Genomic DNA, 16,241 nt, shown 5'->3' with positions numbered 1-16,241 from the left:
ATTCTTAAAGCACACAAATTTATTCTAAAAGTTAGGTATCTTTACCTAGATTTTCTCATCCTCACCACAGCGTATTCCCTACTGCGTCCTCAGCAGATATCTTGACAGCTAAGGAGTTCTAATGCCTGCCTCCACCCAACCCACCTCGGGAATTTTTAATGCACTAACTGTAAGTACTTTTGTCTTAATAGAATGGCTACCTTCCTATTCATTATCTTCATTAGCAGCTATCCAGGTGGTGTGTAGAAGACTATAAAATGTCGTTTGCTGAGTTCTTTTATTAATAGCAAACTTGAAAAATTATACTTAGTGGATATTTATCTGCCAGTCATGAAAAGTTTATTTATTCAAATTTGAAATTTAGAATGATCGAATTCCTACCTACACCTCATTTTATCTTCCTCCGGGCTTTAGTCCCGGTTGCATCCTCACTTCTCTGAAGAGGAGCCCGGGGTATGCTTTTGACCATGGATCCTAGATTGGGTATGTCAGTTTTACAAATTTGATTTCAAACCCATATTTGATCCACTTTCTTAAGTATGCATGTAGGTATTCTCACGATATTTTTTTCCTCAAGAGCGTTGCTAACATCGGTTAATTAATAACTTATCACAGAAAACAATCATTGGTACGTGAATAATGTAATGCTATGCCATAGAAATCGGAATCTGTCATAGAAGCGAACCTCTTGCTCCTCTTAACAGATGAGGGATTAACACCAAGAGGGTGATGAATAGGTGATCTTCAAATATTATTTCAACTTATAAACCACAGGCTTGTTTCATTAATGCTTCTTCAAAAAAAATCCAAACACCGCTACAGCAGACAGATACAAAACATATACCCCCTTAGTAACACGTCCCTTTTTGGGGGTTAAAAATGTCGCCCACGACACTCTATGTACAGTGTAAAAGCACGCCACTAAGAATACGACAAAGGATAAAGTGATACAACGGAATAAACGATACTCGAGTCGCGCCTCTTGCGAATCCTAATTCTAATACGACCCCGGGGCGGCAGGGAGAAGGGGGTACACTCGGAGTACATTACTTATGTACTCGTATAGGTACTACGTGTAGGGAGAGGACGTATAGGCCGCAATTCCCCTAAGCGGGCAGATTGTAAACCTCCGATACCACGAATTGAATACCCTACGCGTTTTCGAATATTAGTAGGCTTTGTAGTTTGCCGCGCTGATTTTGAGACCATGGTTTACTGTTAAATAAACATATCTTGACTATTTTCTGTCTTTTTCTTTATAATAAGCATATTGCTGACTATATTCTCAGCTGTTTGCTCTCCAATCTCGGAGGCTGCTATCTGCTTTTAAAGAGATAATCTTACATGCCATGAAAATTTATTATCTAAACTAGCTGTGCCTGCGACTTCGTCCGCGTGGAATAGTTATTTTGGGCATCATTGAAGCCCTCAAGGATGCTCCTTCCCCGATTTTTTTTACATTTTCCATTATTTCTTCGCTCCTTATAGTTGCAGCTAGACGTTATCCAAACATATAATAAAACTATACCTAACTGAACTTTGTCTGTACATTGAAGATATTTAAGAAAAAAAATATAAGGGGTCTTTTTAGGGTCAATAGAAGCCAAAACAATTTTTTTTAGAATTTTTGTCTGTCTGTCTGTCCGTCTGTCTGTCTGTATGTTTGTACGCGCATCACGCAAAATCTACCGAACGGATCTGAACGAAATTCGGCACAGATATAGTTAGTAAGTGCCGTGTGGTTCCCGGCACCATTGCAAAAAAGAATAGGACCACTCCATCTCTTTCCCACGGATGTCGTAAAAGGCGACTAAGGGATAGGCTTATAAACTTGGGATTCCTCTTTTAGGCGATGGGCTAGCAACCTGTCACTATTGAATCTCAATTCTATCACTAAGCCAAACAGCTGAGCGTGGCCTATCAGTCTTTTCAAGATTGGTGGCTCTGTCTACCCCGCTAGGGATATAGACGTGATCATATGTATGTATGTATGTATAGTTAGTAACCTGGATTAAAATATAGGCTACTTTTTATCCTGAAATTCTATCCCAAGGGGATGAAATAGGGGGTGCAAGTTTGTATGGAACTTCGTCATTTTTAAATCGATATAAAAAGCTATTAATAATTATAATACATAGACTGATAGACAAAACTGTAGTCAAAATCTATACTAATATTATAAAGCTGAAGAGTTTGTTTGTTTGAAAGCGCTAATCTCAGGAAGTGCTGGTTCGAATTGAAATAATCTTTTTGCGTTGAATAGACCATTTATCGAGGAAGGCTTTAGGCTATATAACATCACGCTGCAACTGTAGGGAGCGAAGAAATAATGAAAAATGTGCAAAAATTATTCACTCTTGAGGGCTGCAATGATGCCCAAAATAACTATTCCACGCGGACGGAGTCGCGGGCACAGCTAGTATAGCCTAAAGCCTTCCTCGATAAATGGTCTATTCAACACAAAAACAAACAAACAAACAAACTCTTCTGTTTTATATTATTAGTATAGATAAATCTAAGTGCCTATTTAAACTTAAAAAAATATTGTAATAGAATTATAACCAGAAATATGTACCTACAACTTACAAAAGAAAAAGAAATGAAAATAAAGTTGAAACGCCTGTGCAATACTATCTTGCCGTCGTCGGGTCTTCCCATACTCCCTTAGGTATTACTCCCGTAGATTGGTGAGGGCTTTTGGCCCTCTTCAATGGCATCATCGCTGCCTACGACTGTAGGCAGGTCGATGGGGCGGCCGTGACGGCCTGGGTCTTCACGACTTCATACACTGGGAGTTCCCATCGGCGGCGGCGTTGTCACTGGTCGACGACGTCTGCCGCAAGGCAGCGAGGGGAGAGTTTCACCCGACCGTGGAGCGGCGAGATGCCGCGCAGGTGGCTGTGTGATGACGCGTCCGCCCTCTCGAATATCTAGGTTCTCCCACTTCAGGTCCCTGCGGATCGTCGAGTTCCTCACGTAGCGCGGGGCTCCGACGACTGCTCTGAGACTTTGGTTCTCTTGGGCTCATGAAGCTTGCGCTCGCCTCCCGCCCTTTTTCTACCCTGCCGCCGCTAGCCGCGTCGAGCGCGGTAACCGTTACGCAAAAATAATCCTTATAGCATGATTCAGTATTTACGCGCGATAGCTTGCTAGCGTATTTCATTTCATGTATAAGTTTGGTGTTTCTATACCGATTTCGATGATTCTTTTTTAATTGAATAGGTACTTATATTAACTTTTAAGAATTACGAATGAGCGTGAGTGTTATTGGTATTATAAACATCAGAGTAAAGAAATATAATCAGAAATATCCGAACTGCTAAGCTATTAGGAATTACACGTGTTATTGTGAGTCAACCATAAAAGATAGACTTATGCTGTCGTGGGATATTTTTTTAATAATTTTATGTAGAATATTTCCGTTATACATGGTTTCGCTGTATCTTTAACCATTTAGGCTGCACACGCGACGGAAGCTTACAAAATCAAGCAACTTCTCCCGTTTTCCCAACATTTCCTTTCACTGCTCTGCTCCTAGTGATTGTAGCGTAATGAAAAGTATACTATAACCTGCTCAGGAGTATGAAGAATAACTGTACCAAGTTTCGTTAAAATCCGTCAAGTAGTTTTTGTTTCTATAAAGAACATACCGACAGACAGACAGACAAAAATTTTACTGATTGCATTTTTGGCATCAGTATCGATCACTAATCACCCCCTGATAGTTATTTTGAAAATATATTCCATGTACAGAATTAACCTCTCTACAGATTTATTATAAGTATAGATGTTTCTCGACATTATTGAGTTCTTAAAATTTTTTTGTATTAATTGGTTAAACTTATGTGCCGCCTATTTTAATAGGTATTTATCCCATCAAAAGTAGTGGTTCTATTGTAGTGTACTCTTCTACAGAAACCACACGACTAAGTTGTTTTCCCTTACCTACCCTATTAAACGCAAAGAGGTAATAAAATAAATTTACAACTGTTTATCAGAAACGTAATGACTGTTTTATGGCTGTTTCACATCGACTAACAAAAACAGAAACTTTTGTTAACAGCACTTTAATTAAAAGAAAAAAAATCACAAAGAACGTGAGTAGTTAATATACATATCAGAACCAGTCTTCGTGCCCAACATACTTGATAATTGTTTAGAACATCAAATTAGCGATCTAATTATACACGCCGTTATGATTTAAATATGTATCACAAGCTCAACTTAGATGGGAATATGATAGTAATACACACATACAATACGTTATTAACTTGAGGTTTCATTTAAAATACTTGAGCCAGGAAATGTCACAATGAATTAATCCAACCATTTGTTGGTAGCGGGAATATAAAGTTTGTTTCTAAACTCGACCATAGGTATTATGCTCTCGCCTCAAATTAACAAAGATACAAAGCATTTCCGCCATGGAAGTATTAACATATTCCAAACCAAGTGCATGTGTTCTCACAGGCGGGCGCGAAGAGTAAGTGGACTGTCTAAATTAATTAGAAAGCTTAAAGTGAGGCCATCCCTCGCAGCGGCTTCAGCGCTGAAACTGGCGACGCGTTATTAATTCAATAAAACGTTTCAGCGCCGAAGCGCTTGAGTTTTTCTTTAACCGCTCCCCTGTCGTCACTAACCGCCGTAGATTTCTGAAAAGCTTATTCGTGTTCAAACTAATGCGGTATGGTTTCAGAGGCTTTGTGAAGACGCTCCTTTGACATACGTATTAATACTCGTTTGGATGTGGGTCGGCTGCTCTGAGATTGGTAGAACGATTTCATTTTGAAAGGTCTAACCCTTTGAGATGTTTAGTGGTGGAGCGTGCGTAGGCTACATGGAGGGCCGGCGGTTGTTCAGAGACTAACAATACCGGTGTCCGGCTCGCAAGATGGCGTCGCGATCGATTGGTGTCTCGTGTCGAGAACGCCCACGCGGCCCACGCCTGCGCTGCACCGCCCTGCAGTTGCAGTTGCAACGGACCGCCTTCTGCCGAACCGAGTGTCTTCTTGAAGGCCACCGAGCTCTTATGAAAGATATATACAATTTAAAAATTCTTGACACGGCGACTCGAACTTTTGTTTATTTATTTATAGTTTTTATGTTCTGAATTCTTATTCTACTATTTCATAAATTACACCGTCTAATAATACTGAAACAGAAGTTGTGGAATAATCTAGACACGGTTGGTTACTAAAAACAAAAATGTTCGATTATGTATTCAACTGAACATAGTAGATAAACATAAACACTTTAAACTTCAACTTAGGCCTTTGAAAATCGCGTTTAAGTCACAATTTACGAAAACCTATTCTCGATTGAGCAATTTTTTAACTATATCCACCACCGCGCGAAACCTATTTATTGGGCCCCTCAGACCGCGCCTTTGTCATGTCGAATACAAAATCGAAGTCAGGTAAGTACGAGTGCTGCAGGGGGACGAGTCTTTCGCCACAATTACTTTCAAAATACGGATGCAAATGGGACCATGGCCCTAAAAAGTCTATCGAATGCCGCTCTGTTACCGGAGTAGCTTTATTTTTGCTGCCGTTACGAGAAATCTATTGCTCCAAATAAAATGCCTATCTGTTACGAATTTAAAAGCCGCTTTATAGCTGTCAGTGAGGATACGCGCTACACATACTAAGAGATGTGTGTGGATGGCTCTGACTGCCACAAAGTTAAATTGCTCTCATACAATTTCTGGTCACAAAGTTTTTATTTTTTATTGAGTAATTGTACAGATGTTTTTAGTAATTTTCATGATACTTAAAATTCATTAAATCTAAAGCAGTAGGTGCGTACCTAATCTTTTTTCGTTTTTAATATAAGTAGTTAAGTGTTAACTGTTGATGTATTACTATTGAAATGTGGCTTAGTTGTTCAGTAAGGGACACATCTTCGCATAAGCGAACGTCTTATGTTTGAGGCCAGAAGCGAAAATTTATTCCCACTAGGTATATGTAAGTATAAACATGTTTGTCGACAGATATGGCGCTGGGTACGATTTAGCGGCGCGACGGAAGAATGCGACGAGGGAATCAACGGCGACACTAAAGGCGTGGCTGAATGAGCACAAGAAGAATCCGTATCCGACAAAAGGGGAGAAAATAATGCTCGCAATAATCACAAAGATGACGCTGACGCAGGTGTCGACGTGGTTCGCGAATGCACGCCGGCGACTAAAGAAGGAGAACAAGATGACGTGGGAGCCCAAGAATAAAACCGATGACGATGACGACACAATGCTGTCGGACGAGGAGAAAGACAAAGACGAGCAAGACGAAAAAATAAAAAGTCACAAAGGTGAGCCGAACCCCGTTCTTTCAGCACCGTTTAAACCTATTTTGTGATCCAGTCCAAAATAAACAATATCAAGCAAGAATGTTGACTGTCACTGAATGGTTTTAAACTACGCAACACTGGATAGTCAACATCTCACATTACCTCACTCGAGGTAGTAATGTGTTCACTGTCAAATGTTGTTCTATCTATCTATGTCGCTTGGAGTGTCTGTGCCAAAAACTATGTCCTTAATCGTGTCTGTCTTAGGCAATGCGAATTTAATGTGTTCTCTATTAAATATGTGAATGATTCTATTGATTTGTGCTCAAGCGATTGTCTTTGATTACACGCTACGCTAAATTTACTAGTGTAAGCAGTTCATGTTTTTGAAATGAAATCGGTGTTAAAATTGCTTTAATTTTTTCGGTGTATAAATCGTCAAGTGAATTATCGTTACGCGGCTGAGGGCGGCAGGGTGAACGGGATCTGAGGAGGTGAGAAGGCAGCGGGGGCGGGGGTGTGGGTCTCAGGCGTGTAACTGTGCGTAACCGCTCCTCGCTCCCGGATTTCCTATTCGTAGTAGTGGGCGGCGCCTTGCCCAAATTTCATATAACGCTTTTTCCGTTCGCCGGTACATCGGGGCGCCGCGCGGAGGTCGCGTTTGGCTTGTCAGACGATCTGCCCTACTTCATGTTCTTGCCAAAGGATTTGTCGAGTTCGTGGATCGTTTCTTTTATGAGGATATTCCGTCGGAACGTAAGTAAGTACGGTTTTGGGGATTTATAATGTGTTCCAATTGAATGTGGAACGATTTTCTCCGTGGTCTTTGTCATCACCTTCGTTCTTACTTTGCTTTTTCTGAAGTGTTATGATAATGTGGATTGTTTCCACAGCGTAAGTGCAATAATAAAATGCAGACGGAGCGTGCGAGTTGCAATAACAGAAGAGGCTGTTAGTTTCGCTTGTCAACAACATAAATTATAAGTAGGCATTGTAACAATAAAGATGGTTTGGAATGGAGTGTTTTCATTGCAAACTTCACGGCTCTAATGGAAGTGTTGGGGGGCGTCACGGCTAGCGCGCGGCATACGTCGCCTAATGAAGCCGGCTATTGTTGGGACACGAGTATACTTAATTCGCGGTTTGAATGCCGTCTCGGTGGCCGCGCGCCGCTCGCACCGCTCATGCGGGCCGAGGGTCATAAAATACCGATATGACGAAGAGGAGAATGTGTAAGGAAACCGAGATGCGTTTTGATGATGTAACAGCGATGTTAAGTCACTGGAATTATTATAAGCGCTCTACTCTCGATATTTTAACTTCACGAAATGTTTACAAACATAGGCGTGAAGCGCTTGTTTTCATTGTTTTTAAATTTAATCAAATCTTCATAAAACTAATATTTCAGCAATTAAAGAAGGTATTAAAGCTAATTAGTACCTATTACTTGAGATTTAAATTTTTTTTTGATGGTACTAATATTTTCAATTCAGTTAAGAAGTTATTAATTTATTATACTAATACCAAAAAATTATTCTTGTTTTTAAAAAAACCAATAACCATTCAATACCTACGTATAAAGCTTGACTACAAAAAATGTAATACGAATGCGGTCAAACGTAACAATCATAATAAAAAGGAACGTAGCAATTTATTCGATCCACTTCCAGCAATAATACATCAATAACATCACACCAACCCCACATTTGCGCCAAAAAAATCGCAAGACTTTTCCCCGGGATTACTGACACGCGCCCTGGCGACTTCCGTGAGCTGGGGCGCTGAGCTGATTGTTATGACTTTGTTTAATTCAATAGACACAATCTAAGGTCTAGAGTGTGTCTTTTGTTTAGTAAGACTTAAGCCTTGTTTAATTGAAATTCCAGCAATGTATATGACTTTTATTTACGTGGAATCATAGGAGTCTGAATAATATAAGTGGTAAGACTTAAAATATTGTACATTTTTTGTAGTGTTTTGTGACATTTCTCGAAAATTAAGTCTATCTTTGTTTCTAGATTTAATGCAAACGATTCAATGTTCTAGGCGTAATATTATTTAAATATACACAAGTCACGTGGAAAAAGTGTTTGCCACTATAGACAATAATTAGGCATACTCGCCAATCTATTTCCCAGTCATCGTCAGTAAAAATTAACATCCAACAATTATATTTAATACAAAACATTAATTAATCATAATAATTGGCATATGCGTGTAAAGCAAAGTAATAAAGAAACACAAGTGAACTACGTCAAAGGCATTTCATTACGTCGTATTAAGTGAGTTGGAAATGAAAAAATGTGAGCAGAGCCGGCATTCGTCGGCAAGTTATTACCCAAGACACGCATAGCAAAAACTCTTCGGAACAAACCGAGTCGCAGAACAAATAAAGCGTAACATTCACTCGACATGCATAACCGTTCTAAAACGTCAATGTTCGCGACATGTAATATATCATTTGGAGTCACGGCAAACAACGCCAATATAAAAGCTTTCACACGCGATCCCTAGGACGTCGTCGGCAAACAAACATACAGAACTATCCCGGGCTAAGCCACTCATGAATAAAAGGTTCATTTTGTGACCCCCGCCAATAAATGTTAATTTTTGTAGCGAGCGCACGCATCCCAAAATATTAATCCGGCTGGCGTTAATGGCAAACGAGTTTAGCTAACACAAACAAGTGAACGCCGGGGCGGACGCCGTCCGGAGCAGCAATAAATTGCAGGGTCCTGTATTGCAGTCGAGTGCTGGGTATTGAGGGATTTTCGCAGGCGGCGAAACGCGTTTTTACTATGTCTTCGCCCTCAATGACTAAAGGGAAAAACCACTCGACGTGTGAAGCGTCCCTCGCTTTCCTCTCCCGATGCTTCCAGGCTAGTTTGCATATCCACGGGTGTAGCGCGTCCAATAAATATTAATGGTGAATCGGTGAACTAAGCACTGCAGTTTAAATGAACATTTCAATTTATGCCGTGATTTGAACATTACACGTTAGGTGGAACTATGTGATAAAGATCACTTTGAAGTTTGTTGAATGAAATAATAATTCTAGAGTGGGCTTAGATATAACATAGAAATTAAAAATAACCGACAATAGTTACACTTAAATGGAAAAATCCTCGATAATATTATTAGCAGTTATTAAAATCTGGTTTTGATCAAATAATGAGGCATGACCATAATTCAATAAACAGCTCCCTTACAATTTGCAAAGAAATTAACGTAGGAACACATTAAACATATTGCTGAAATAAAACATTACGAAATCATCCAATTCTCGCTTATCTCCCGTCGTTGTGGGCCTTTATTAGATTAATACAATGAAAATTAAAACAATTTGCCGGATAAATATCTTCGCGCGGAGTATCAGTGGCGTCCCTATTTATCCTTAGTGAAGGGCAACGCGGATAACCCCTCTTAAAAGCTGGGAGCAGTCAGCATTAAATGGAATAAAGAGAATGAAGTCGAGCGGTTGCGGCCCCTCCCGCGCCCGTCCCGCGCCCGTCCCGCCGCCGTCGCGCGGGCCTCTGAATTTCATTAGTCGCCCCAACCCGCCCCGCGCCCTCCGAAAGCCACTTTACAACGGAAAATGGCATTATGATAATACTTAGAGCCTTATAAAATTTTGCTGAATAAACATTTTTGTGTAATTGTACAATAACATAAAATTTTTCCAAGCGAGAACGGTGTTAGGATTAATTTCATTGCAGCTTTAAAATAAGCGGACTCGGCCTACTGTTAGATTTTATCAACGGCGCTGCGGATTATTCTGCAGCTCTTACGATCGTAAGGTGCGATAAAAACGGTTCTGATTTTAATAAAACAAACGCTTTTTTGTTTTGCGGAAACAATAAAAGAATACATATAGCGGTCGAAATAGAAGAACAAGAAGTGAGGTTGACCATTAATTGTGTCGTGGACGCCTATACTCCGAGCGGAATGAGTGCTAGAGGGCGCGCCGCGCGCCTCCAAATGCGAAATAAATGCTCAGCTTAAATACGAAAGGGATCGGGCAGCCCGCGGCGGGGGAGGCGCCCCAAAGTGGTATTTTCACTTCGCTAATCGGATAACCACTTAACGAATGGGTCACTGCACGCCAAACGTATTTTCACACGACTTTTCTGAAGGGAGCCAGTGATTCCACATCTTACGAGCCAAAACTTACGTCCCGCTTGTAACGGTCACGTCGACGATTCAATACACCGACCGTATCGATTATTTAAGCTCCTTTTATTGTTGTCGCATTAACTATAACATTAGCCGTTGCGATTAATCTGATTGCAACGACGTGTGCCCACGCGTTTATTGCTGATCGGACGCAAAATATGATCGATGAATACGATTATCTTTACAGATGATGAGCGGAAGGGCGATGAATTACTGCAGGGTATGCATCATCAGCTGTTGGGATACGGAATAAAGGAGGAGGCAAAGAGGGGGACGTCTGACTGTGGTGTCCCTATTCCGGCATCTAAACCGAAGATTTGGTCACTGGCAGATACGGCAGCATGCAAGACTCCGCCGCCAGCAGCACAACCATGGCCCCAGCACGCGTACGGCCCTGACCGGTCAGCAGTGGGCGACGGAAGCTCGAATGGATTCGCGTTGCCAGCGACGGCAGCTGCCAGTCCCGCTAGTGGGGCGTATGGACGATATGGAGGTTTCCCTGGGGGGCAGTATGGAGGCCAGCATCCATGTGTCCATCCGGCTTCTTTTCCTGACGTCCAGACTGATACGCCGCCCCAAACACCGCCCAATATGAAGGTGCCGAGCGTTGCCAACCCGTTGGGAAGCGGGGGCGGTTCCGGGTACTGCTTCCCCCGTCATCAGCAGTCGCCACAGCGGGACCCCTACCACAACCCCCACCACGCGGCTAATAATCACCAACCTAACCAGCCCCATCACAACGAAGGATCTGCCGCTTTCAAACCCTTCTATAAAAGGTAATTATGACGTGCCCGTCTTCAAATCTCTTCTTAGTTGATAATTCGTAACCGAGTAAGTTCATGATAGGCCTCCCCAACCTCAACACTACGTGAAAAGAGAAAATTTCCTATTCCAGCTCACAACAGCATCCCAACGGTTTCGTGTCGGCCGTCTGAAAGCGGGCCGAGCACCACTGGCGGTGAGTTTCTGATTGATTAAAATTGCGGCAGTCGTAACGCACACATGCAAATGAGAACTTCGTAAATGGATGATCGTAGTAAAGATATCGAGGAAGCCATAAACAGAGTTGCGGTTTAGTAGCCGACTCGCGCCGGGGTGTCATGTCGGTAATTGAAAACAATGGAGTAGAGTAGCGCCGAAGGGCGTCGCGTCGAGGGCGAGATTGCAATCTTGCGTCATTTGTCAGTGTCAGCGGTGCGCGCGTACGCCCACGCCGCGCTCCTCGGTGACCTCCCAAATTTAGCTCTCCGTTGTATCAGCGTGTTATGCTCATGTTAGAGGAAAAATGTTCCGACCATTTTGTTAGGTCATACCTATAATTGAAAACCTACATGTTGGTGTCCAAAAAACCTCAATCTGAATTGACATCTGCATGGGTATCTTATTTATAATTAGGTACAAAAAGGCCTGTATCAAATATTTTAAAGTAAGAAGGCAAGAATCGCACACAACACCCATTGAAAGTCGTCGGCTAGTAAAAGCAAATATTTTGAAAGCGGATAAAGGGTTTCTGTTAGAGTAATCGGCATCCTCGACTCATTACAATAAATCCAGCGAGCCGACGTCGCCGCACAGGGCGGAATCGCCAAGAATTCTGTTTTAGCCAAACGCTCACAAATTCACTTCTACACACGTTTTGTATTATTTTCGTTTTCACGCTTTTTTGTCCCTCGAATTTCTCGACGCGAAAATAACTCCTTATCGCGGCATTCTTTTAAAGTAGTCCCAAAAAGAAGATGCAGAATTCGACGGTTTTTGTCTTCGACTTAAATAACATACCTGCATCTGTATCGTTTTAACTTATTATTTGCAAAATGATATCGCTACCAGATCGCCAGTTTATCCCGTTTAATACTTAATTCGAGACAGCTCGGGCGCTGCTAATTTATTTTTATCGTTTCACGTCCAACAGGAAGCGCATAATTGTTTAATGCTATAGTAATACCGACGCACCTAGCTATAATCCCGCTGACGGCGCCCGAATTTGAATAATACAAAGGTGGGATTGTTTGAAAGACAGAAACGTTAATGCGAGACGCACAAGGAGTATTGTGGAGACGCGGTGCCCGCTTCCAGCTCGCCGCATAACACGCAACGTCTCGGACGTGCGTGGGCGCGGAATCTCAATGGATCCTCTTCATTCACAATCACAACACTACCTCTGCATTAAAGCCGCTTTACTTTTTTTCGAGGCCCTAATCTTCCCTCTTATCTGTTGATCCTCGCTCGGGTCCTCTGTTTCATTCAGTCGCAGGTCGCTCGGGTAACCTGTTTGACTTCTTTTTTCATTGACGCCGTACAAACTTTAGATGACCGCGGCCGAGGTCGAATTTTTATTTCTTTCACATTTAGGTTTTCCGGTCCGAGCGATTCGTTAATAAATTCTCAGATAATGAGACTGAACGTTTCGTCACCTCATCTCGATTGGTCTGGCTTGTTCTTTTTGTGAGCGCGGCGGCGGGCGCGCTCCCGATACAATCACATCTCTCACCTATTCCACTGGTCAACCTTTTTTACTCATTCAAAGCAGTTATTCTTTTTAAGGGCCACTTTTATTATTTGTCAACAAAATTGATCCAATATATACTAACGGATATTTATTTAAAATATTAATTGGAAGTTATCTACTGCATGAAAATTAACATCATATTGCTCATTCGAACTCTTGGATTTAATGAATGAAGCGTCGAACTTCACAATTAAAGTAAGAAATAATCTTTGCAGTCATATTAATGGTTCATCAGACTTTTTCTATAGAAAACCTATGTCTGCCCTTATTTCTGAAAGAAATGACCTCGTGTTATAAATATTAAATAATAATTGGTAATAAAACCTTTATGCAACTAATTTTTGTTTGTTTGTTTCAGGTAAAGCATGTGTTAACTGAGTCGCTGCTTGGCGCATAAATAGGGACAATGAAATTCTCAGTGGCACAGTGTAAACTATAGGGCATCGAACTTGTCATCATACGACAACTCGTAGATTGTAAAATTATTACTTTGGTACATACTTTATTTGTATATCGTATAAGGTAATTTCTAAACTACTAAATTAATGCACAGATTATTATGATGTATAAAGAATTCGTTAAGTACTTAATTTTGTTCCAGTTTAATCGACGGTTGTCCTCAACTAAGCGACTAAAACGCATCGTCGTGTGAAAGAAACTTTGCTCAGTATTTTAATAGATTTAAGAATATTATGAAAATTATATCCAAATTATAAATACAAGAAACGCGCAATTAAGTGTAAAATCGAATTAAATAATTGGTTTTAGTGAAATATTGTATATTGTATTCCCGGTTGGGTATCTGTATGATAAGTGATCTATGTAAGAATTATTATTACATTTTTTGAGTTCTTCCGATATGATTTTACGGTTAACCTTTCGAGCAATAAGTTAATGTAGTTCTGGTGCCACACTTATTTTCACTAGTTGTAAGTGCATTGTAAATTGATACACATTAAACGCAAGACTTAATTTTAGAACCTTAGTGTGAGATAAATCTGATTCCTATATTCTACACGCATGTACTACTACTTGTAACAAATATGAAATATTAATAATATCTAATAATCGACCTGACTGTAACTTCAAATGTAAAAAAAAATAATTAATTGTTTTAAATAATCAGAACTCTTCTTAGATTACTTTTTGATTTTGTAGTAAATAAATGTGCAGCAGAGGTTTTAGACTACTTTCTTCCGATACAAATTAACAGATCTATCTAGATGATATTTGTGTAGTCAAAACGAGTATAATGGATCTTAATTTTAAAAATCCGTCCAGCTATTTTAAATTGGATACAAAAGTTACACAGGGACAATGAAACACGAAAATCTCTTATTGCAGTCGGGTTCGAAGAATGAGACCCTCTTACAGAAGAGAACAGTACTTATGAAAAGTAATCAACTAATTATTTTTCCTTATTTATCTACGACGGTCCATAGGATAAGATAATAGGTAGCGATATTTTCCTCTATACTTGTATACGACGCGTGCCATGGCACCCATTACAACGACTTGAGGAAACTCGCACTTTCACGGCTTTCGTTCGGAAACAGTTTAAGCTAAACTAGATGGTAATCGATAGACCAGACAATCGTCGATTTGGTTATTGTTGTTGTCATTGTATATAAAATGTTTTGTAGATTTTCTATATTAGTTTCTTGACGAGTGTACAAAGTATTGATATGGTTTCGCTAACTTTGATGCTGTGCAATGACGCATTGAATTTTATAAATATTGTTTAAAGTATTATTAGAATACAATGTAAATAAATATATTATACTATTTTATTTTAAATCGGTCACAGTCTATCGCGACAGGATCCGGGGTTTTATAATAGAATTTTATTTGTTTGATGTTGGATTTAGTCATGTGGGTAAAAATTAGGTAATTGCAATGAATATAAATGATATATTTCAATGGATATGTTTGGAAGATTCGATGATAGGATTAATCTGAGGCCATATTTGTATAATTGTACATCTGGGTATATGGATTAAAATAAACTACAAATAAGCCGTGTTGCTTGAAAATAATTACTTTTGGGAATAAAATCTATCTGTAAATTCAATGACCGAAATATTACTTAAGTCAAATGTCTGTAAATTATGACTTCCGTTTAAACTAAATATGACCATGAAAATAAAGTCTTCATATCGCCTATGACCAATTTGATACTAACAGCAGAAGATCAAAACTGTATAGAAGCAAAAAAGATATTTTGTTGTTTGTGGTCGTCAAGAATATGCTTGCCCACTCAGTATAAAAATTCCTGTCACTACCATAAGTCAGCTAAAAGTATGCACTATGACTAAGAAGAGCACATCGAACATTTATTTGTAGTAATCATTACTGAACTCTGTTAGTTGGGAATGGCCAATCGTCGCCAGCAATATTAATTTCTTTTAGATTACTTAGCCTTTATTGTAAAGTCACAAATTAATTTGTGTCCATAGTTTGAGGCTTCTCATAAAACACGATGCAACGCAATCAAACGAAAATTTCAATGTGACCAAATCGAATACATTCACTTAATATTAAATGTTCTATATAGATATTTATAGAATATATACCTATTATTATTATGAGTAAAATTATGTAACGATTGTAATTAAATCTTTATTTCAAAGCGTCATTTCATTTTAATTTTAAGTATCTTAAAAAAATCACCGTTTATTTGTTTTTTTTAATTTTAAATTTCTTCCCAATGAATATTATCACTACCAATAAAGTTTATAAGGAGAAGTGTAAAAAACCCTAATTCGAACAAAGGAAATAAAAATAAACATAACTAAATAATGCTGAATGCATTAAATTCAATTTAAAGCTGAAAGAACTAATCAAGCAACTGTTAATGAAAAACCATTGAATAAATTAATGGAAACTCATCAACGATCTAAAAGAAAATCAGGTTAACCAAAGAACTGTTCACTGTTAAATGATGTTTAAACAAAACGTGAAAAAGTCGATAATGACTCAGTAAAAGTACGGAGGGTCCTCTCCCTAGCCTCTTAAACAATGCTTAAAGGGTAATAAAAGAACGGCTTTTTTCTCTCGTAGTACCAAAATTATGGGGTCCGCTGTTTGCCCAGTTTACTGAATTACTTTAATTAAAGGGATTTTAATTAAATGCCAGAATTCATGATGACGGACAGAAGTTTTGAAGATTAGTGGTTTTAATCTAACTTTTTACTATATTTAACATAAAACTGGGGACTTTGAGATTAAGAATATACTAGTTGATTTGTTTATATGACAATAAGGCAAAATCTAG

At 39.4% G+C, this 16,241-nt stretch overlaps 1 protein-coding gene across 3 annotated transcripts in view; it reads left to right on the top strand.

Moving 5' to 3' along the window:
- Positions 1-15,596, top strand: part of LOC106133791 (homeobox protein araucan) — an 89,961-nt gene extending 74,365 nt beyond the window's left edge. For 2 of the 3 annotated variants that reach the window (XM_060953512.1, XM_060953513.1), the window contains exons 4-7: positions 5,990-6,306; positions 10,646-11,234; positions 11,354-11,416; positions 13,326-15,596. In XM_060953512.1, coding sequence (XP_060809495.1) covers positions 5,990-6,306; positions 10,646-11,234; positions 11,354-11,393 — 946 coding nt within the window. In that variant the 3' untranslated portion in view covers positions 11,394-11,416; positions 13,326-15,596. The remainder of the gene's footprint in view (positions 1-5,989; positions 6,307-10,645; positions 11,235-11,353; positions 11,417-13,325) is intronic. The other variant, XM_060953514.1, reaches the window with a different exon arrangement.
- Positions 15,597-16,241: the final 645 nt, after the last annotated feature.

Source organism: Amyelois transitella, chromosome Z (genome assembly GCF_032362555.1).
Source record: "Amyelois transitella isolate CPQ chromosome Z, ilAmyTran1.1, whole genome shotgun sequence".
Lineage (NCBI taxonomy): Eukaryota > Metazoa > Arthropoda > Insecta > Lepidoptera > Pyralidae > Amyelois > Amyelois transitella.
The sequence above is the reverse complement of the archived record's forward strand: the minus strand, read 5'-3'. Positions and strand labels throughout refer to the sequence as shown.